The sequence below is a fragment of the Scyliorhinus torazame genome, chromosome 21 (genome assembly GCF_047496885.1).
Source record: "Scyliorhinus torazame isolate Kashiwa2021f chromosome 21, sScyTor2.1, whole genome shotgun sequence".
NCBI lineage: Eukaryota > Metazoa > Chordata > Chondrichthyes > Carcharhiniformes > Scyliorhinidae > Scyliorhinus > Scyliorhinus torazame.
The window spans coordinates 118,465,042-118,487,722 of record NC_092727.1 but is presented as its reverse complement, the minus strand read 5'-3'; the positions used below and the strand labels follow the sequence as shown (position 1 = coordinate 118,487,722).

Genomic DNA, 22,681 nt, shown 5'->3' with positions numbered 1-22,681 from the left:
CTGTGCAAAGCACTTCAAACATTTTAATCAACAGTGGAAGTCAACTGTTTAAAAAATACAAACCATTAAAATATCTATTCCTGGAAGTCAAAGGCTTCAATCTGGATATCATTTAACAGCACTGTACATCCAAACCAATTTTATCTTTCAAGTTCTGTTGAGAGTTATATATTTACCAGTGATTGCCAGCAACATTAAGGATTTCCTGTCCCTTGTCTTATTATCCCCTTCCCAAGCGTCTTTCCTGTCGTGTGAAGGCATTCAGAGCAGTCTGCAGCTTGTCGCCCCCTTGCATGCTGCTCGCTGAGCATGTTCCTGTCTGGTAGCTCAATCGCTCAACTTGCTTCCCATTTTTTCACGTATGATAAATATTTTGCCAGTTGCCAAGTGACTCCCTGGTCGGTGATTAATGATATTGCACAAATCCACCCCAAAATCCCAGGGTCGATTCCCCTGAGAACAGCAATACGGCTTCAACCCAGGGCCAGAAAGCTGGAAGGATGAGGCGTGGTGGGCTGCACCTTCTAACCCTTCGAGACAAGTTTTTTTTTCTTTACTACTTTAGACAAATCGGTCCTAACAAAAGCCCTTTTTTCCTGCTTTGTTTTGTGCAAAACAAGTACAAAAGGTTCGGAGTGCCATTAGGTGTGTGTAGACTTAGAGCAATCCCTCTGCTGAGAGGAAGAAGAGTAATAAAGCTGTCTCCATAGGATAGAATCAAAGCCTTCCTACAACAATACAAGTGTAAAATGCAGTTGCCTGCCACTTTGCTCCAAAACAAATGCCACCTCCTGACATGAAAGTCAACGACCACACAGGCCATTTGACTCATCTTAAGGTCCCTCCCTGTACTGCATGTCACCTTGTTGAAGAGGATGAAAAGCCGGCTCTAATAATTCAAGATAGTAAGGCAGGAACGAATGCATATAAACAAAGCAGCTCTTTTGAAGTTCAGGATGATGGTGGAGGTCTTTGAAATGATGGCTTTGTGAAATGCTTTCAGCTTTTAAGAGGCTGATTTTCCTGGTTCCTTTGTGCCAATGCTGGATAGCAACAGCACAATCAAAGTGCAGAGAACCTCGCAAGGAACAGGTTTGCCATTCCAGCCGATCAGTATCTTATTAGGCATGGTGCACCATGGATGAGCTACTGGCATAAAAGGAAGCAGGAAAATCAGTTTACCAAAGGTTAAAGCATTTCGCAGAGTCATAAACCTGAAGCTTATATTGCAAAATGGCTTGGGGATACGCCCGGCACATGCCTGCTCACCCACAGAGCCGAGTGCTGGCAATAATTGCAAGAAAATTTCAAGTCTATCAGCCTCAGGGCCTTCTGGCTGTCGCTCAATCCCAATGCTTGCTTTGTGGGGGACTCCCTCACTACTCCAAGAGAAAAATCTCCTTGTGCCTCATTTACATGGGAGCAATGGGACTGAACCTACTGCAGAGGAACCCTGAAAATCCTCAGCAAGCCAAAAAAGGATGAAGAGACAGCAGAAAAAGGGCTCGACGCCTTTCACCCGGACCCTTGTGCATGGGAAAATTAGCATTGCAAAGTACCAAAGCTTGGGAAAGCTGATGTGAAGTTTCCCAATAGTTTGAGTAATTATGGTAGTGACCGCCTGAGCCATACAGATCAGGAAAGTTCTCTGGCTTTTGCAAAGTTAGTTGACCATTGGTACTAAAATAGTCTTCAAAGCTTAGGTTCTGTTCCAACATATGCAGGGATCCGTGGGTGATCCTTGCTATTGCATTCTTATGGTCAACCTGCTCGTCTAGACTCAACAATTAGGAATAGTCACTTGGCAGACCGGCGTCTGTAGCATTGTAGCTCAACAAGGTGAGCAGGGGGAAAGTGAGAGTAAATAAATAACGAAAGAGATAAAAATGAGTAAAATCGTCAAATAAAATCCTTTAGGATTTTCTTCCAACTGTATGGGTCACAGCAGACCTGAACTTTTTATTGTGTTTGATATAGCTAAGCAACCACGAGCAGTGTGAAAGGTAGAGAGATGTTGCACAGCCAATACATCCTCAAACTTGCTCCTAATTGCCTACTGCTCAAAATCTAAAAACAACGTGTGATTTATGTGCACTGCCGTCATCGCTAAGATAAATTTCTTCCCGTCTGTAATTCCAAATTTCAATTGGATTATCTAAGGGCAAGTGGCAGGGAGAGGCAAAACTATAGCCTGCAGGTATGCCACGGGTGAGGTCACTTTCCTGCCCCCTCAGATAGTAACATACAAGTGGGGAAATGTGCAAAGTAGGGCAACACGGAAGATGAGAAGGCTGCAGATAAGCAAAGTTATTTTTGAAACTCAACTTTCCTGAACTGTTTGCAATAACTGGTTAACGTCAAGGGTTAGCGAAAACCATATGTAGGTCTTATTCAATTGGTTTCATCGGAATTCAAGCTTCTCCGGAACAACTTGATAGGCGATGAATCTTTGAAGAAAGAAAATTCCGATTTTTGGATCGTTCACTGCCATTGGACACATGGGGATCGATTCTCCGAGCCCCGCGCTGGGCCGGAGAATTGCCGCAACCGCGTCACGACGCGCGATTCTCCGATGTGCGGAGAATCAGCGCCATTTGCGCCGGTGTATTTGACGCGGCGCCGGCATCGGCGGGTCGCCAATTCTCCAGCCCGAATGGGCCAAGCGGCTGCGCGGATACGACAGTCCCCCACCGGCGCCGTTCACCCCTGGTCGCTGCTGGTGGGAACTCTGCGTGAAGGGTCGGTGGGGGCCGCCTGTGGGGTGGGGAAAAGCGATCCTTCACCGAGGGGCGGGGCCTCCGATGGGGTCTGGACGGAGATTGGGGCCCACCGATCGGCGGGCCGGCCTCCCCCCCCCCCCCCCCCCCCCGGGCCTACTTTTTTGCGTGGCCTGCCCTGAACACCAACGCCATGTTGAGTCGGGGACGGAGCGCTGAAGAAGTCCCCCGCGCATGCGCAGGTTGGCACAGTGCCCATTTGGCGCCAGAAAGGGAGGCTGGAGCGGCGTGAACCGCTCCAGCCTGCCTTGCTGGCCCGTGGGGGACAGACTCGGTCGTACCCGGGCCCATTTCGCGCCGGCGTGAACCGTGACGGCGTTCACGACGGCACAGGTCCCCATTTTGGAGAATCGCCCCCAAGGTATGGCTACAGATCTATGCACTTTCTTGGTCATTCACAATTTCTTGAATTGTTTTTTTGAACAGCGCGGGCTTATGTCAATTGTTCGACGGGAGAATGGCAGGGCCTCGAGCAACTGAGTTATGCCAATGGATCCAATCAGTAATTCATTACCCAATAGTGATTCCACAGTTAATATTAGCAGATGATGGCTAGAGAGCTACTGGGACAGGAGCAGACACATTGGTCGCCATTATTTATTTTCACTCTTGCTGATGATGAATGCTCCAAAAACCTACAAACTTCAAAGTACCTTTCTCATACAATTTCTAAGGTACGTGCATGAGCAGTCATGCACTAAACTGAAGTCGAAGTTGTTGGAAACTCTGAGGTGGTGGCATAGCGGTATAGTCACTGGACTAGTAATCCAGGGACTCAGTAATGCTCTGGGGACCCCGATTCGAGTCCCGCCACGCCAGATGGTGACATTTTAAGTAAATAAAAATTTGGAACTAAAAGTCTAATCATGACCATGAAACCATTGCTGATTGTCGTAAAAATCTACCTGGTTCACTAATGCCCTTGAGGGAAGGAAATCTGTTGTCCTTACCTGGTCTGGCCTATATGTGACTCCAGACCTACAGCAATGTGGTTGACTCTTCAAATGCCCTCCAAGATGGGCAATAAATGCTAGCCCAGCCAGCGACACCCACATCCCAGTAACAGATTTTTTAAAATGGGTAGCATCTTTGGGGTTCTCAAGAATATATTGGGAAATCAGACAATGGGCAAGAAAACAAATGAGACCCAAGAATTTGCTTTGGTCTGACCAAGAAACATGACTGTTGTTGCAAAGGTCTTGATCCTCATGCATTATAAAATATAATGGTTTAGCACAGGGCTAAATCGCTGGCTTTGAAAGCAGACCAAGGCAGGCGAGCAGCGCGGGTTCAATTCCTGTACCAGCCTCCTCCCCGAACAGGCGCCGGAATGTGGCGACTAGGGGCTTTTCACAGTAACTTCATTTGAAGCCTACTTGTGACAATAAGCGATTTTCATTTCATTTCACTATGATGCCCAGGTACTAGATTGCACAACTGCAATTTGCTTAACTCTGCTGACTTTATCAGCGGTCAATCCATTTAAACTGCAGCTGGCAGTTAGATTTGCATCTGTACTTTCAATGTCAAACATGATCAGGTTAACCCCTGCCTTTAAGTAATGCAGGCAAGACTGCCTTAAACACTCCAAATAAAAGCTCAGTCATTGTAAAATTTCCTCTCAGATTCATGTAGCATTGTTAGTTGGTCCAGAATTTATTTTTCATTTATTCATTCACAGGGTATGGGAGTTATTGGCTAGGCCAGCATTTATTACCCATCCCTAATTGCCCTTGAGAAGGTGGTGAGCTGCAATTCTTGAATCGCTGCACTGTGGTGTAGGTACACCCACTATGCAAGCTGCGGGGGGAGGGGGGCATCATATCCATGGCTAATCTAGTCCTTACCCTATGCCTGTAAATGTACACTTTCCAGTAAGGGTCCCTAGATAGTGAAGGAGAACCTTGGCTGAATTTCACTTTCCTTACTGAGGTTTGCACCTTGGTCTGTGCTGGGTTAACTGCTCTCAGTTAGTTGAGGCTGACTGTAGTGTCCAGTTCTAGATTTAAACAAGAGACCTCTTTCCCCTGTATCTCTCAGCTCTCAGTACCACGCATGCTGATACAATTAGCCAGCAGTCCATTCTTTACAAACAGCTCATCCATTGTTTTACTGCTCATCTTGCCACTTCCCAACATATTCAGCAGTGTCGTTAACCCCCAGATGCAATGCCGGCTTCTTGTTCATTACAACTTCATTAACTGGTGCTGACAGCTTGTTGTTACAAAGCAGTTCACACCAATATGCAAATAGAATCCTGAGCAAAACATGGACGGCACGGTGGCACAGTGGTTAGCATTGCTGCCTCACGGCGCCGAGGACCCAGTTTCGATCCTGGCTCTGGGTCACTGGAGTTTGCACATTCTCCCTGTGCCTGCGCGGGTCTCACCCCCCACAAGCCAAAGATGTGCAGGATTGGCCATGCTAAATTGCCCCTTAATTGGAAAAAAAATGAATTGGGTACTTTAAATTTGTATAAAAAAGGAATTCTTGAGCAAAACAATAATATTTAAGTAAAAAGTGTTCATAAAACACTGAAAGCCCTGTCACATTGAATCCTCCGCAAATAATTTCAGAGATCTATAAAGCACAGTAATAAATCTTTTGGCCGGGCAGCACGGTGGCACAGTGGTTAGCATTGTTGCCTACGGCGCCGAGGGCCCGGGTTCGAATCCCGGCCCTGAGTCACTGTCCGTGTGGAGTTTGCACATTCTCCCCGTATCTACGTGGGTTTCGCCACTACAACCCAAAAGATGTGCAGGATAGGTGAATTAGCCACGCTAAATTGCCCCTTAATTGGAAAAAATAATTGGGTACTCTAAATATATAAATAAACAAATCTTTCGGCCTAATATTCCATAAACAACATGACACTGAACTGGGCAGAACTTTATTTTCAGATTCTGAAATTAGCACAGAATAATGGTACAGACGGGTAGGCGGACAAGACCAAAAATGCTACAATCCTAAGCAACAAAGCTGTGCCATTTGCAAATACCCATGGCATCCTCAATCATATTTCTCATGTGTATGAAACAAAGAGAACCTCACCTGTGATGATGAGTTACTGTAATTCCTTCTGAAGATTCATAAAGACCAGAACTCATGAGTTCCACAGGAGCAAGTGAGCTCCAGCCATCTTTTGCAACTCACTCCCTGACATGGTTGAGATGTTCTATTATTCCTATAGTATAGCACTTGGGTACTTTTGAAGGTGACTTACAAAGTGAACGCTGAAGTATTGCCCGGCATCAATGACCATTATAGATTCATAGAATAGAATTCCTACAGGGCAGAAGGAGGCCATTCGGCCCATCGGGTCTGCACCGGCTCTCTGAAAGAGCACCCTACCCAGGCCCACTCCGTTCTATCCCTGTAAATCTGTAACCCCACCTAACCTTTGGACACCAAGGGGCAATTTAGCATGGCTAATTCACCTTAACCTGCGCATCTTTGGACTGCGGGAGGCAACCGGAGCACCTGGAGGAAACTCGCGTGAACATGGGGAGAACGTGCAAGGCCGGAATTGAACCTGGGGTCCCTGCAGCTGTGAAGCAGCGGTGCTAGTCACTGTGCCGCCATGCCACCCAAATTATGCATTAATTCACTTGTGAAAAAACTAACATTTTGAATTCTCCACATATGAAATGACAATTGTATCAAAACTCAGGCCTGCGAGTCGTCTAGGGAACACAGCTAAAACAAAACAACCTTCTATGTATACTTCTTTTCTTTTGTGATGTTTATGTCCCTGTCGCGATGATAAGGTTGGATAATGAAATATTTTTACACACTTGGCACTCAGTAGCAGCATCAAAACCATTTAGCAAGGTGAGGTGTCGCATTGACAGAAGTTCCCACTCTGCCCTTCAACTCCAAACCCAGAACAATTATTGCATCACAATTTTGTGACTTTCTTCCCCAGTTGATGCATCAATTTACCCTTCTGGGAAAAATGTCCTCCATGCATTCCAAGTCAATTCTTTACAAGATGATTTACAATATTGCTTCAATCTTCTCATGGTCTCTGAATGAGCTAGACGACTCGCGCGCTATGGATTTTTGCATGGCAGTGTCATTTTAATAAAATAGACAATGAGTTTTAGAGCCATAGAGCGCCGAAGACCATTTGGCCCATTGTACCTGGTGTTTTTTAAAATAAATTTAGAGTACCCAATTCTTTTTTCCCCCCCAATGAAGAGACAATTTAGCGTGGCCAATCCACCTACCCTGCACATCTTTGGGTTATGAGGGCGAGACATTCAGACTCAGGGAGAACGTGCAAATTCCACACAGACAGTGACCCGGGGCCGGGATCGAACCTGGGACCGTGGCTCTGTGAGGCAGCAGTGCTAACCACTGCGTCACCGTGCTGCCTGGGTTGACTCTTTAAAAGAGATTCCAAATAGTTCCTCTTTTTTGCTCTTTCCCTTTTCCCTGTAAATTTCTGTGTGATTAAATGAGTCCAAAAGTTCTCATTAAATCAGTTTCCACTATTCTTTCAAGCAATGCATTCCAGATCACAACAACTTGCTACATAAACATTGGGCAGGCTTCTTCCCTACCCGGCGGGGCGGGGGGGTCCCAGCGCCGAGGAGTCGCATGAACCAGTGCGGCGTCGGGCCGCCCCAAAGCTGCGGAATCCTCCGTACCTTCAGGGGCTAGGCCCGCCCCGGAGTGGTTGGCGCCACGCCGGCCGGCAGGCGAAGGGGATTGGCGCCACGCCAACCGGCACCGAAGGGCCTCCGCCGGCCGGCGCGAGTTGGCACATGCGCGGGAGCGCCAGCGTGTGCCGGCGTCATCACCACGCATGCGCAGAGGGCTTTGTTTCCGCACCGGCAATGGCGGACTGCTACAGCCACCAATGCGGAAGAAGTGCCCCCATGGCACAGGCCCGCCCGTGGTTCGGTGGGCCCCGATCGCGGGCAAGGCCACCGTGGGGGCACCTCCCGGGGCCAGATCCCCCCCCCCCCACCCAAAGAACCCCAGGGGCCGCCCGCGCTGCCTGGTCCTGCCGGTAAGGACCTACTCTACTCCAATTTACGCCGGCGGGACTGGCAAAAAAAAAAAACAGGCGGCCACTTGGCCCATCGCGGGCCGGAGAATCGCCGGAGTGGGGGGGGGGGGGGGGGGGGCGGTGGCCACTGCCAACAGCCGCCGCGATTCCCGCCCCAGCCTAATTCCCGGCGCCGGAGAATTCAGTAGCCGACGGGGGCGGGATTCACGCCGCCCCCCGGCGATTCTCCGACCCGGCGGGGGTCGGAGAATCCCGCCCATTGTTCCCCCTCCGATCACCACTGGCTCTTTTCCTTTGGTGGCTGACCTGTGTGTGACTGGAATCAGCCCGTCAACCAGAATATAATCTTCCAATTATATCACAATGATGGCATGTGCCCGAGACGCTCAATTGGGCTCTGCAGCCTACGCATATTTTCTTGTAAAAGAAACAGAAAATTTTTAGCTCAAACTTGTTCATACACTGTCATCACTGGGGGGAAAAAGAATCTCAAGCTCTCGAGTGCCAGCGGTGACTCTGAATCAGGAGGTTGTGGTTTCAAGTCCTATTTCAGGATTTCAGCTGAAAAATCAAAGCTGAACCTCAATGTGGTGGTGAAGGAGCAGCGTTGCCGAAGGTGCTGGCTTTCAGGTGAGACAATAAAACGGAGGCCCTGTCTGAAATTTCATGTGGACCTAAACGATTCCATTATTTCAAAGAATGGCAGGGAAGCTATCTTGAGTGTCCTGGCCAATATTTATTCCATAATCCAAATCACAAAAACGGATTAGTCACTATCACATTGCTGTCTGTGGGAGCTTGCCATGTGCACACTGTGTCCCCTGATTTTCACATTATAACAGTGACTGCACCTGAACAGAGCCTTGGGACTGCTCTGGGTCACTGTCCGTGTGGAGTTTGCACATTCTCCCTGTGTTTGCGTGGGTTTCGCCCCCACAACCCAAAGATGTGCAGGGTAGGTGGATTGGCCACGCTAAAGTGTCCCTTAATTGGAAAAAATGAATTGGGTACTCAATTCACTTTTAAAAAAGTGCCTTGGGAGATCCTGAGGTCATGAAAGCTGTTAAAAGGGGTGGCATGTGAAATGAAAAAATGAAAATTGCTTATTGTCACAAGTAGGCTTCAAATGAAGTTACTATGAAAAGCCCATAGTCGCCACATTCCGCCGCCTGTTCGGGGAGGCTGGTACGGGAATTGAACCGTGCTGCTGGCCTGCCTTAGTCTGCTTTCAAAGCCAGCAATTTAGCCCTGTGCTAAACAGCCCCTATATGCGGCACAGTGGTTAGCACTGCTGCCTACAGCGCTGAGGACCCGGGTTCGAATCCCAGCTCGGAGTCACTGTTCGTGTGGAGTTTGCATTCTCCTCGTGTCTGCATGGGTTTTGCCTCCACAACCCAAAGATGTGCAGGTTAGGTGGATTGGCCACGTTAAATTGCTCCTTAATTGGAAAATAAAATAATTGGGTACTCTAAATTTAGCTAAAAAAATGAAAGGTGCTAAAACAAAAGTTATTCTTTCTATTTCAGAACCTCATTGATAAAAGACAAACTCAATGCTGTTCCCACTTCCCGATTGCATGCAGATGAAGGCACATAACTGGGGAAATAAAATTAATTGTAATGATTTCTTCTGTAAAATAATGAACAGGAGAAATCCCACCCTTGTGTTTCTCCAATAAAGCGCGAGCAAGAAAGTCACTTAATAAAAACAAAGTGCTGGAAAAACTCTGCCGATCTGGCAGCATCTGTGGAGAGAGAAACAGGGTTAACGTTTCGAGTCCATTGTGACTCTTTAGAATTCCAGAAAGGAATTATCCTAGTTCTGTCTTCTGAATGTGTTCCCTACTCCCTTCGGGGACTGTTTTGACACCAACCTTTTGATTCTGCACCTGTGGGGCTAGCTACCTGTGTTGTTGTGCCAACACGGAATGGACTTTTGTTTTCAGCCATTGCTTTTCCATATGTTTACAAAATCCAATTTGGCGCCTCGATGACAGTGCACCAAATGTGGATCTTCTTCAAGTGGAATTTAGAGGGCTCACATCTCTCGGGATGGTTAAAACGGCAATGTAAAGGCCAGGACGAAATTCATTCCCTCTCATCTCAACAGGGCGAGGCAGAAAGGAGGATATAACAGGGATTAAAAAATAATTATTTTCAACTTTCTTGCTTCATCCTTCCTCTCTTGAAAATATGCCAAGTAGTCAACCTTAATTTGTAGGTTTGGATAACAAGTTCCATGTTCCAGAGAAGCGTCACAGCTTGCCCAATTCCAGCATTGCCATTGGAGGACAGTCAGGAGTAGCAAACCCCATTAAACCTTCTCCCTGAGACACAAAACCGATGAAGGGGAAAAATCAGAACCTTCATGGTCTGTATTGATCAGTGCACTGATTTAGCCACTGAAATATGAAAGGAAATCTCTTGTCTAAGCAGTAACAGCCAGAGAGCTGATTAAAGCATATATACAGCAGGGTTTTAATTCACTGTATGCCTTATGTTCCAGTTGAATGGCAGAGCAGACTTGATCTACTCCAGCTCCTATTTCATATGGGTTTCCTCCGGGTGCTCCGGTTTCCTCCCACAGTCCAAAGATGTGCAGGTTAGGTGGATTGGCCATGCAAAATTGCCCCTTGTATCCAAACTATTAGGTGGGGTTACGGGAATAGGGTGGGGCGGGATCCTAGGCAGAGTGCTCTTTCAGAGGTTCGCTGCAGACTTGGATGGGCCGAATGGCTTCCTTCTGCACTGTAGGGATTCTATGATATGTCCTTAGCTTGATGCGCACACATGTTGTAGGAGATGCAGCAACCAAACAATGGCTGCACATCTACATGTACTTTACAGACTACAATGTGGGTTTTTTTTAAAGACTTGTATGCACAGAGATTGTGAAAGGTGCTGTAAATGCAAGTCTTTTTTTTTTAAAGTACATAAGAGACTAAAACAGAAGTAAAAAGAAAAATGATCCGAAAGTTTGTGCTGCCTTCTGGTCATGCATTGCAATTTAGAAAATCTCAAGTTCCTGCTGGAGTTAACTCATTTTGGTTAAAATCTTAACCTGAAAGCTGGTGGTGGTGGGTTTGCATACCAAAACACTGTGCAATGGAATGATAAGCCACGGGTTACAGTTCCTTTAGCGAAACTTGGAATTTTGTCACAGGGAGAGAAAATAGTTGGTCAAATCTTAAACCATTGTCTGGTTAGGCCCCAGAGTCTAATGAAAGAGTCATCACACAGCCATGGTTAGAAGCAAATCTATTGTTTTCTATTTCTGGTTGTGAGCATGTTAGAGAGGCACAAAACAAGCAGGAAAGGTTAAAATAGGGAAACATTGCAGTTAATGAAATGTGATGCATAATGCAGCACAAAGAATTAACGCTGGAAGTCTTGAACGAGGAGTACATTCGGGGTTATGAGGCTAATCATTACTTTTCTGGAAGCCACCCCGATATCATATGCACGGGAGTAGCAGCCTCAAAACCAGATGGTTCCAGGTTTTTATTCTCAACTCCCAGTGTGCTCCATTCAAATTCATCAGCTATGGTTTGTAACAAAGTGATGAAAACCGAGTCAGCAATAAGAAACAAATCAAACTTTTAATCCCAACTGTGTATGAGGCCTCTCCGATTTATTTCGAATGTAGCCACATCCCGCTTGTCAGTACAAAATATCCCGTTTGAACAGTAGAATCATAGAATCCCTACAGTACGGAAGGAGGCCATTCAGCCCATCGAATCTACACTGGCCATTTCAAAGACCACCCTACACAGATCCTATCCCTGCAACCCTACCTAACCTTTGGACACTTAGGGGCAATTCAGCATGGCCCATCTTTGGACTGTGGGAGGAAACCGGAGCACCCGGGGGAAACCCACGCAGACACGGAGAGAATGTGCAAACTCCACACAGACAGTCACCCGAGGTCGGAATCGAACCCGGGTCCCTGGCGCTGTGAGTGCTAACCACTGTGCCACCGTGCCTGGAGAAACACAAAAGAAATAAAAAGGGGGGGGGGGAACGAAAGGGGAATAAACATGCTTAGTGAGTTTAATGGGAATGCTGCCAGTTGCAAAAAGATTAATGGATAAACAGTTCTCAGAACTGCTAACAGTGCTCAGTGTGAAAAAGCATGACCTACAACAGTGCAGAGGTAGATTCATTCTGTGAATATCAATCTGTTCTATTTGCTCCAGCAAGATCTGTACCCAGAGGTTGCAGCAGCAAAATATTTAATATCAAGTCTCTTGGATAAAACAATCAGCAAGGCATTTATCATTGTTTCACTTTACAATTACAAAACATTACAAAATAACTTGGCGGATAAGAAAGCCAGACAAAGAACACAATGAATTAAATGGCTTGGTCAATGTAATACTTTTCTGATGAACAAAAGATCATCAGCGCAGTAACTAACCAAACATGATGCGATAAATAAATTATTCTCTCCCAAATTTGTCACCATGTAGAAAGAAAAGTTGCTCTAAAACAAAGCAGCAGCTGACAAAGTGTAGTACTACTGCTAGAAAATGCCAGGGTATGACAGATTTGCTGGGAGGGAACTTTAGATTAAGATTTTGTATCTCAATGACTGCTGTGAAAATACTTTTGGCTATTGTACTTTCAAATGTGAACGAATGTGCTGCAGTGAATTCCTTGGTGGCTCCGAAAGTGAATCCAACGCTGAGCACAGCCAGACAAAGGAGGAAGTTTGATGACAGTGCCACCAGTACAGTAGCACCTCAACACGAACGTGCTAAAATAGGCCCTGACTAATGTCCAAGGTCCCTTACAAGAAGGCTGCATAAGCAGAAATCGGCTGAGCACAGTCCCAGCCTTAACCACAAATCTCTCCTGACCAAACAGCCTGCTGACACTCTATGCTAATACTCCAGCCAGGTTTTAGAATAAAGTGGTTTTTTTTAAGACATGTATGAAAAACTCAGGGATCTGTCTAGGTATGATGTAAGAGAGATTTCCTGTGTTCACTATTTGTCAGAAAATGCACTTATTCTAAAGCACATTTTACAATTACTCTAACAAAGAACAGAAATCGGCAACATCCCCCCCAAAAGGTTTTTAATTTTTGTTAATATAATTAAACTCAGCGACCTAAGTTTAACTTTTTTGAATGTCTAACATTTGCAATATTTCCCCCTCTCATTGTACCTACATTCCCCCGTGTTAAGGGCAAGCAGATGTACTTGTTCTCCAGTCTTTGGTGTTCAGGTGTTCCACGAAGTGTATATGATTATTTCCCCGTCACCGGTTGCTCTTTCCCAGCAGAGGGATGCATGATTTCCACCGTGCATTTCCACTGAAGCGCGACAAAAACTAGAAACTTAATGCAGATCAATTTTAAGTAGCAAAGTGTGGAGGGTACATTTTAGTGAAAAGAACGAAGAGAAGCAACATAAAGCAAAGGGCACAATATAAAGGGGGTGCAGGAATGGAAAGACCTGGGGATATATGTGCATAAATCATTCAAGGTAGCAAAGGTGGTTGAGAAATTGGTTAAAAAGGATTAGGGGATCATGGGCTTTATAAATAGAGACATCGGGCGAGATCCGGTAGCATTGGTAGCACGGTAGCATTGTGGATAGCACAATTGCTTCACAGATCCAGGGTCCCAGGTTAGATTCCAGCTTGGGTCACTGTCTATGCGGAGTCTGCACATCCTCCCCGTGTGTGCGTGGGTTTCCTCCGGGTGCTCCGGTTTCCTCCCACAGTCCAAAGATGTGCAGGTTAGGTGGATTGGCCATGATAAATTGCCCTTAGTGTTGGGTGGAGTTACTGGGTTATGGGGATAGGGTGGGGGTGTTGACCTTGGGTAGGGTGCTCTTTCCAAGAGCCGGTGCAGACTCGACGGGCCGAATGGCCTCCTTCTGCACTGTAAATTCTATGATCTATGAGATCCACCGACAGCATTGTGCCCGAAAAGCAGCACAGCCCGGCGGCCAGTAGATGACGGGAGATTCCTTTTCCGGGATCAACTCAACGTAAGCGGGTTCCGTTTCTGGCAAAGCTGCATATTATGGGCAGTAAGGTGGCGCAGTGGTTAGCATTGCTGCATCACGTCGTCGAGGTCCCAGGTTCGATCCCGGCCCTGGGTCACGGTCTGTACGGAGTTTGCACGTTCTCCCAGTGTTTGCGTGGGTCTCACTCCCACAACCTAAAAGATGTGCAGGCTACGTGGATTGGCCACGCTAAATTGCCCCTGAATTGGAAAAAAAAAGAATTGGGTGCTCTCAATTTATTATTTGTAAAAGAAGCACTTAGTGATTTGAATAGAGAGAGAGGAGAGACTGAGACCACAAAGTTCCAGTTCTGCATTCCTGGGAAAGAACTAGGAAACTCGTAATGAGTGTTGATTAACAGCAGAGCAAAATTGTATGAAATAAGAAGAGTACCAACTTGAAAAGTAGGAAAGATTATGACTGTATATATTGACACTCCAGTTAAATAAATCAGACCCTGGAATAAACAGCTGGCATCATGCCACAAGGATGTGATGCGGTCAGTTAACCTGCAACAATCTAGAGCAGAGTGTCACTCAAACAAACTTAAATTCAATGTAGCTTTGAATGAGGAATACAACAGAGTCAATTTAGTTCAGTTTGTTGACATGGGACTGCAACGCTCTGCAGCTACTGGCTTGATTTTAAACCAAAATTGGTATGCAAAATAAGACTGTGGTCAAAGCTACTTCTTCAGAACTTCAGACCACATCTTTTTTCCACTTCCTCTTTCTCAAACCACTTACTGGTGTCCATCCAATTTTGCTGTTTGGAATCTTTTCATCAATCATCCTCTTTGGCTGAAGGGAACAATTCACAGCACAGTTCTCTCAATAGCCATGCATGAGGCAATTTATAGGTTTTCACTCCCAGGTGCGTAGAATCGCCACCAGAATATGCCCATGGAGATTTGCGAGACAATTCTGAACAAGCAGCCACTCAGTCCATTTTAATTCATCCACCCTACGATCACCAGGATATGGTGTCCAACTGGTTCTTAAAAAACTCGAGGGTTTTTGCCTCTCCTACTTAATCCGGAAGTCCATTCCATGTCGGAGGGCCATCATGATTGCCTTTTACTAATCTGAACCTGTGACCCTGTCTCTTAGCCTTACAATTTTGTACACCTTACTTGGCAGTCCACTTGATTTTCTGGCCATTAATTTTAATGGACAAAACATCCAATGAGTTACAAAATTGAAGTGCTTAACTGTTACACCTCATGTCCTGAAAGGTGCTCAAGCCGTATAAGAATCTGAACGGTGCGCTCAACCTTGTAACGCTCCCCTTACAAGTACATCAGTTATTGGCACCCCAATGCCATAAGGAAGTATCACGCGGAAAACAATATTTGGTCTGTCTCAGTGTGGTCTTTCTGGTCTTGAGAACTGAGCAGTTATCCCAGACTAGGGCCAGCCATACAATGGATTAACCTATTTTTCCTCAGCAAATACATCTGTCACTGTTAATGTGATTTTATCTCCACTGTGCTTGAATGGATTTCCCTTCCTTTTGAGGCTGAACCTCGCACAATCCATCTTTCTCCCTGCGTTAACTGTTAGTTTAGGTCATCTGTGTTGTGATTGTGTATTCCTACAGCTGGGCAACTCCCATTCCCAGGAGATCAGGAATCCCTTTTGATGGTTGAAATGCATTATAGGCTACTGCAGTTATTGAAAGCATTTGAATCGTATACGCTTAAAGGGCTATTAACACACGCGATATGGATTTCTACAAAATATTTTCAGTCAAAACTATCAGTTGTACAATCTAAAAAAAAAAGGCAGAGAAATACATTTTTAGGTTTGGGTGGAGAAAAATGCAAACAGTGCCAACAATTGCTCACGAAGAGCCATCAACCATATCGGAAATAAAATAAACACCCGTGTTTGGATCTGGGATCTGGGGCAGATCCAGAAAGCTGCAAGGTTCCCTGACTACTCTTGCACACCACCAGTCCTCTTCCCCCCCCTCCCCCCCCCCCCCCCACCCCCCTCCCCCGACAGAATGTCTCATTTAGCATTGAGGAAAGAAGGTGATGACAATATGGATGCAATGGCGCTTAAAAGCACATGAAAGTCTACAAAAACACTTGTGAATTCATCACTTGAGCTAGGAATCCAGATTCTCTCACTGAATAATCCTCTATACAGAGTTATTTAAAAACCTCTGTGAAAACACTAAATTAAGTCTTCCGTTACCTAGCACCAGTTAAGACCCAGGCCTCAGGATATCCCAAAGTGATTTACAGCTAATGAAACATCTTTTTGAAGTGTAGCCACTGTTATAACTTAGGGCTCTCATCACAATGTGTATATTGCATCCATAATATGCAATAGGTTGTACTATTTTTAATCATACTTTCACAAGGTGTGAGCATTTCTGGCTAGGCCAGCATTTATTGTCCATCTCCAATTGCCCTTGAGAAGGTGGTGGTGAGATGCCTTCTTGAAGCTCTGCATGCCGTGGTGTATGTACACCCACAATGCAGTTAGGAAGGGAGTTCCAGGATTTTGACCCAGCGACAGTGAAGAAACGGTGTAGCAATGTAGTTTCAAGTCAGGATGATGAGTGACTTGGAGAGAGACTTGAAAGTGGTGTTGTTCACAGAATGACAGAATTGCTACTGCGCAGGAGGCCATTCGGCCCATCGTGTACGCACCTGCCCTCCAAAAGAGCATCATGGCTCAGTGCCATTCCCTCACCTTTTCCCCATATCCCTGCAGTGTTCCCAAGCTTCTGCTGCCTTGGTCTTGTACGGTGGTAGGGGTCACGGGTTTGGAAGGCGCTATTAAAAGGAGCGTTGGTGCGTTGTTGCAGTGCATCTTGAAGATGGTACACACTCTACTGCTACTGTGCGGCAGTGGTGGAAGCAGTGAATGTTTAAGGTGGTGGACAGTATGCTAATCAAGCAGACTGCTTTGTCCTGGATGGTGTCAAGCGTCTTGAGTGTTGTTGGAGCTGCAGTCATCCAGGCAAGTGAAAAGTATTTCCATCACACTCCTGACTCGAGCCTAGTAGATGATGGATAAGCTTCGGGGAGTCAGAAGGTGAGTTACTTTGACCTGCTCTTGTAGCCTCTGCATTTATGTGGCTGGTCTAATTCAGTTTCTGGTCAAGGGTAACCCCCAGGATGTGGTCATGTATTTAATACAACACTTTGGGTTTAAGAGCACTTCAGATTTAAGGACTTTTGAAAATAAAGCTTCAATTCATTTTAAACACCAACAAATAAAACAGAATCCAGTCTCTTCTGTATCAGCACAAATGCAAAGGCCACCACTATTGCTGACAGAGTACTTAAAAAAGGTTTTGGTAATATCAAGATTGACAGTCACAAAGGCCTCACTTTAGAGTTGCACAAGGCAAGTTTGTTATTCCCTGCTGTGGTAATGTGAAACCATTGTAATTGTTCATAATTGTGATAGATGAACAGAAATGTTGTTAAAATGCAATGTTCTCTAATGTGCATATTAGAATGATACATGTGGTTTTAATTTTGAAAGCAATCAGCTTTTGAACACTTCACATGCTTCGTTGACAGAGACTATCCTGTCAATCACCCTGATGTGCTTCGAGTTATACCTTTCACTGCACAAAGGTCACAGAAAAGGTTTCGAATGGCAAAAAGAAACAGATGCTCCCAAGTTAAGAAACGACACAAGGCAGCCACTGGAGGAACAAGTCAAACTAGGCCAGCAGCAACAAAAGCTGCTTTTACATTGGTGTTAAACCACCATAACCATCTCAGCTCATGTTTGAGCTGCTGGTTCCTGAAATGCAGGACTCATTTGGCCAGAGGCAAGTCCAGCATGAAATTGCTGGATTCACTAAGGTGGGCTTCTGGGGGAGCCATTCAAACCTGACCTTCCTAGATCTAACAAGTTTGCACTGGGTTGACACTGCGCGAGACTAGCATTTTGGAAACAAGTAGCACAAACAGTTCATTGATGTTGAAATAAAATCAACTCATGATTGTTGTGTATCACATTTAAGTGCTTGTCAAGAGTGGTTTAACGGAGAACAGCCATGTGGACTACAATGGTCTTTTGCAGTCGCGTACATATTTTACTGTGTACAATCAAGTACGTACTGTAATAGGATTAAGTGGGAGAGAGCACAATATTAGGTACAGTTAAGAAAGGCCACTTTCCCAACTTAGCTCACCGTTCCAGGTGGCAGTAACAGTGAGCCATATATCACCGAGGTTACAAGGCTGCTGGAAACTCAACTTGTTTATACTATAGAGTGTAACTGAGGATGGGGGGGGGGGGGGGGGGGGCACACACCAGTATTAGGATGCAGTCACAACCTTTTAAATTATTACCAGGGTTTTTTCCCCTCCCATCACCCGAACCAGCAGTGCATTCTCTGCACTGGTTGCTCTTTTCTTTGACCCACTTTTAAATTGCCCTGTTTGAACCCTGCTCTAATGGAAGGCATTCGTGTATTGGTTTAAAAATAGTGAAACACAAGAAACACATACCAGGCGCAGCATTTTACATCCATGAACATCCTTTAAAAACCTGCAGTAAGACAGTTCTAACTATGTTGCCATGAAACATCGTTAGTACCCTCTAGAGAGCTATGGGCTCTTTAACAGTTGGCAATATAATCGCTCTAACTGGATTACTGTCATAAAAATAAGTTCTGCAAACATAGTCAATATCCACTGTAAAGTGGTACCAAAGCTACAGCCTCTTACAAAATTAGAGAGAGATAGCACTAACCAGACCACTGTCTCAAAACTGAGCTGGACACTGATATGATCCCTATTTAACTGTATGAGTGAATGGGTTTGAGTGAGTTAAAATCTCAAATGTTAAGCTACCCATCCCGGAAGGAAATATAACTAATCATTTTGAAAGCTGAGTTTACAACCTTTGTAAAGAAATCGATGAGAGCAAATGCGCTTGATGAGTAAACCCACCATTCAGTGCGACCTGGTCAGCTTCCCGCCTGGGTGGCTAAATTAAAATTGCTCCCATTGCGTCAAGGTGTTCCATAAAGTTACAGAGAACCATGAGCTCTTTAAAAAGCTACTTGAATTATACCATTGCTCTCACATTTCTCTCATCATTCTCTCCACAGGGGAAAGTCTTACCATCTCCCCTTGACATTCAATGGTATTACCATCACTGAATCACCCACTATCACCATCCTGGGGGGTACCATCGGCCAGAAACTGAATTAGACCAGCCATATAAATACTCGGGCTACAAGAGCAGGTCAAAGGCTGGGAATTCTGCGGCAAGTAACACACCTTGTGACTCCCCAAAGCCTGTCCACCATCTACAAGTCATGGGTCAGGAGTGTGATTGCCTCGATGAGTGCAGCTTCAACAACAATCAAGAAGCTCGACACCATGCAGAACAAAAACAGTTCACTCGATTGGCACTCCACGCACTAACTTAAACATTCGCTCCCTCTACGACCAATGCATGGTAGCAGCAGTATGTACCAACTACAAGATGTTCTGCAGCAACTCACCAAGGCACATTCTGAGCCCTCTGATATCTATAAGGAAAGATAAGGGGAGCAGATTCATGGGAACACCGTCACCTGCAAGTTTCCCTCCACATTGTACACCAATATCGCTGTTCCTTCAGTGGGTGAAAACCTTGGAATCCTTTTCTTTTACGGAGAATGGGCAGGACGGTGGAGTTAAGACCAGTTTGAGATCAGCCATAATCGAATGGTGGGGTAGACTTGACGGACCAAATAGTCTAATTCTGCTCCTATATCTTATGAACAGCACCGTGGGTGTACATGCACAGAATGGACTGCAGCGGATCAAAAAGACAGCTCGCCAACACCTCTTAAGGGGCTGGTTTAGCACAAGGCTAAATCGCTGGCTTTGAAAGCAGATCAAGGCAGGCCAGCAGCACGGTTCAATTCCCGTACCAGCCTCCCCAAACAGGCGCCGGAATGTGGCGACTCGGGGCTTTTCATTTGAAGCCTACTTGTGACAATAAGCGATTTATTTCATTTCTGAGCAGCGGAGGATGGACAATCCAGTGATGTCCGCATTCCGTGAATGAAATTTTAAAAAAAGATACTAAACCAACCACAAATATGACCCTTCAGTACACAGATCTGAAAAGCCTCAGTTTTGATTGCAGTGCACGTTGAGTTATCTTTCACTGTTACGGTAGCAGTGGTTAGCACTGTTGCTTCACAGCGCCAGGGTCCCAGAATTCTCCCTCAAGTGTACCCGAACAGGCGCCGGAGTATAGCGACTAGGGGATTTTCACAGTAACTTCTTCACAGTGTTAATGCAAGCCTACTTGTGACACTAATAAAGATTATTATTATGAGAGTGGCAGTAGGGACATTAGAATTTGCTTCCAAATGGGAGCCTCGGTGTGGTTCCCGATCAGAGATAACCATCGGTTTGTCCCAGGAAGGATGGACGGGGGGGTTTCAGAGCTGGTATCGGGCAGGGATTAGAAGACTGGGGGACCTGTTCATCGATGGGACGTTTGCGAGCTTAGGGGCGCTGGAGGAGAAATTTGGACTACCATGGGGAATGCCTTCAGGTACGTGCAAGTGAGGGAGTTTGAGAGGCGGCAGGTGAGGGAATTCCCGCAGCTCGCGGCACAGGGGATTCAAGACAGGGTGATTTTGGGAGTATGGGTCGGAGAGGGCAAGGTGTCGGCGATATACCAGGAGATGAAAGAAGAGGGGGAGGCTTTGGTAGAGGAGCTGAAGGGTAAATGGGAAGAGGAGCTGGGGGAGAAGATTGAGGAGGATCGATGGGCTGATACCCCAAGTAGGGTTAATTCCTCTTCCTCGTGTGCCAGGCTTAGCCTGATACAATTTAAGGTTGTTCACAGAGCACATATGACGGGGGCGAGGCTGAGTAGGTTCTTTGGGGTGGAGGACAGATGTGGGAGGTGCTCAGGAAGCCCGGCAAACCATGTCCATATGTTTTGGTCATGCCCGGCACTGGATGGGTTCTGGAGGGGAGTTGCGAGAACAGTATCTAAGGTGGTGAAAGTCCAGGTCAAGCCAAGCAGGGGGCTAGCACTATTCGGAGTAGCGGACGAGCTGGGAGTGCAGGAGACGAAAGAGGCCAGCATTCTGGCCTTTGCGTCCTGGTAGCCCGGCGAAGGATCTTGTTAGTGTGGAAAGATGCAAAGCCCCCCAGCGTGGAAGCCTGGATTAATTGGGGGGGGGGGGGGGGGGGGGGGGGGGAGAGGAAGAGAGAACATCTCTTTCTTGGGGGGGGGGGGGGGGGGAAGAGGGAGGGATAGGGAAGGAGGGTTCTTCGGGGGGGCATCTGAGCAAGAATAACAAACGATCCGGAAAACCGATACGTACGGGAGGAATCCAATGTACAAAGTTCTGTATCATATTGATTTGCCATGTTTATGTCTTGCTATGCGGGGTTTTTCTTCTTTTTTGTTTCGGGTGGGGGGGGGGGGGGGGGTTGTTTATATGGTTAGAAATTCTGTTAAAAATTCTTAATAAACATATTTTTTTTTAAAAAGAATTAACTTCCATGTTCTTGGGTTAGGGAGAAGAAAACAGTCAGGGTTTCACTTTATTCCTCACTGTGCAGTGGCCCATGGTGGAAAGTGCATGCAAATGTGACAAAAAAGAATCTGGGTTGTGAAGTCACCTTGTACTCGAAACATGTACTCTCTCTCATGCTGCTCGGCCTGCTAAGTCTTTCCAGCATTTTCTGATTATGTTGCAAATCTGACAGTGCCTTTGGCACCCCTGCATTTATCAAGGCACAAACAGAAGGAGTGGGTAGAGTACTGGGTGGTACTTTAATGCCATTGAAACAAAACTCAGAAGGAGGAAAAATTGATTTGAAAGAAAAACAATGAAAGGAAGTGTAATGGAAATTTTGGTAGCGATCTGATCTGCCTGCCTTCCACAAAGTTGTCAGAAGAAAATAGTATTTTCTGAATAATCTTTTGTGGATAATTTCCTGCAGATGCTGACTCCTTCTAGACCAGAGTATTCCTTTAACTCAGTAACTAACTTCTGGTTTATATTGCCTCTCAGAAAAAGGTCTTGCTTCATTCCTCCATTCTGTGGTGTCAAAGTAAATTCACTTTAATATATACAACTTGAAAGAGCAGAGATTAATAAGGGGAGAAAAGTAAATTCAGTCACTCCTCTTTTGGCATCCGGAGGTCAGGAAAGGCAATTATGATGCGATGAGGAAGGATGCATCGGATGGAGGGGAAAACTGCAGGGGATGGGCACAATGGAAATGTGGAGCTTGTTCAAGGAACAGCTACTGCGTGTCCTTGATAAGTATGTACCTGTCAGGCAGGGAAGAAGTGGTTGAGCAAGGGAACCGTGGTTTACGAAAGCAGTCGAAACACTTGTCAAGAGGAAGAAGGAGGCTTATGTAAAGATGAGACATGAAGGTTCAGTTAGGGCGCTCGAGAGTTACAAGTTAGCTAGGAAGGACCTAAAGAGAGAGCTAAGAAGAGCCAGGTGGGGACATGAGAAGTCTTTGGCAGGTAGGATCAAGGATAACCCTAAAGCTTTCTATAGCTATGTCAGGAATAAACGAATGACCAGGGTCAGAGTAGGGCCAGTCAAGGACAGTAGTGGGAAGTTGTGCTTGCAGTCCAAGGAGACAGGAGAGGTGCTAAATGAATATTTTTCATTAGTATTCACACAGGAAAAAGACAATGTTGTCGAGGAGAGTACTGAGATTCAGGCTACTAGACTAGAAGGGCTTGAGGTTCATAAGGAGGAGGTGTTAGCAATTCTGGAAAGTGTGAAAATAGATGCGTCCCCTGGGCCGGATGGGATTTATCCTAGGATTCTCTGGGAAGCTAGAGAGGAGATTGCTGAGCCTTTGATCTTTAAGTCATCTTTGTCTACAGGAATAGTGCCAGA

General features: G+C 45.8%; 1 protein-coding gene across 12 annotated transcripts in view; it reads right to left on the bottom strand.

Annotated features, from left to right (window-relative positions):
• Window positions 1–22,681, bottom strand: part of raraa (retinoic acid receptor, alpha a) — a 756,690-nt gene that overhangs the window by 365,392 nt on the left and 368,617 nt on the right. Inside the window, exon 1 of one of the 12 annotated variants that reach the window (XM_072487387.1) lies at window positions 177–485. The exons of 10 other annotated variants lie outside the window; for them this stretch is intronic. In XM_072487387.1, coding sequence (XP_072343488.1) covers window positions 177–261 — 85 coding nt within the window. In that variant the 5' untranslated portion in view covers window positions 262–485. Of the gene's footprint in view, window positions 1–176; window positions 486–22,681 lie in introns of those variants that run through there. One more of the 12 variants, XM_072487383.1, reaches the window with a different exon arrangement.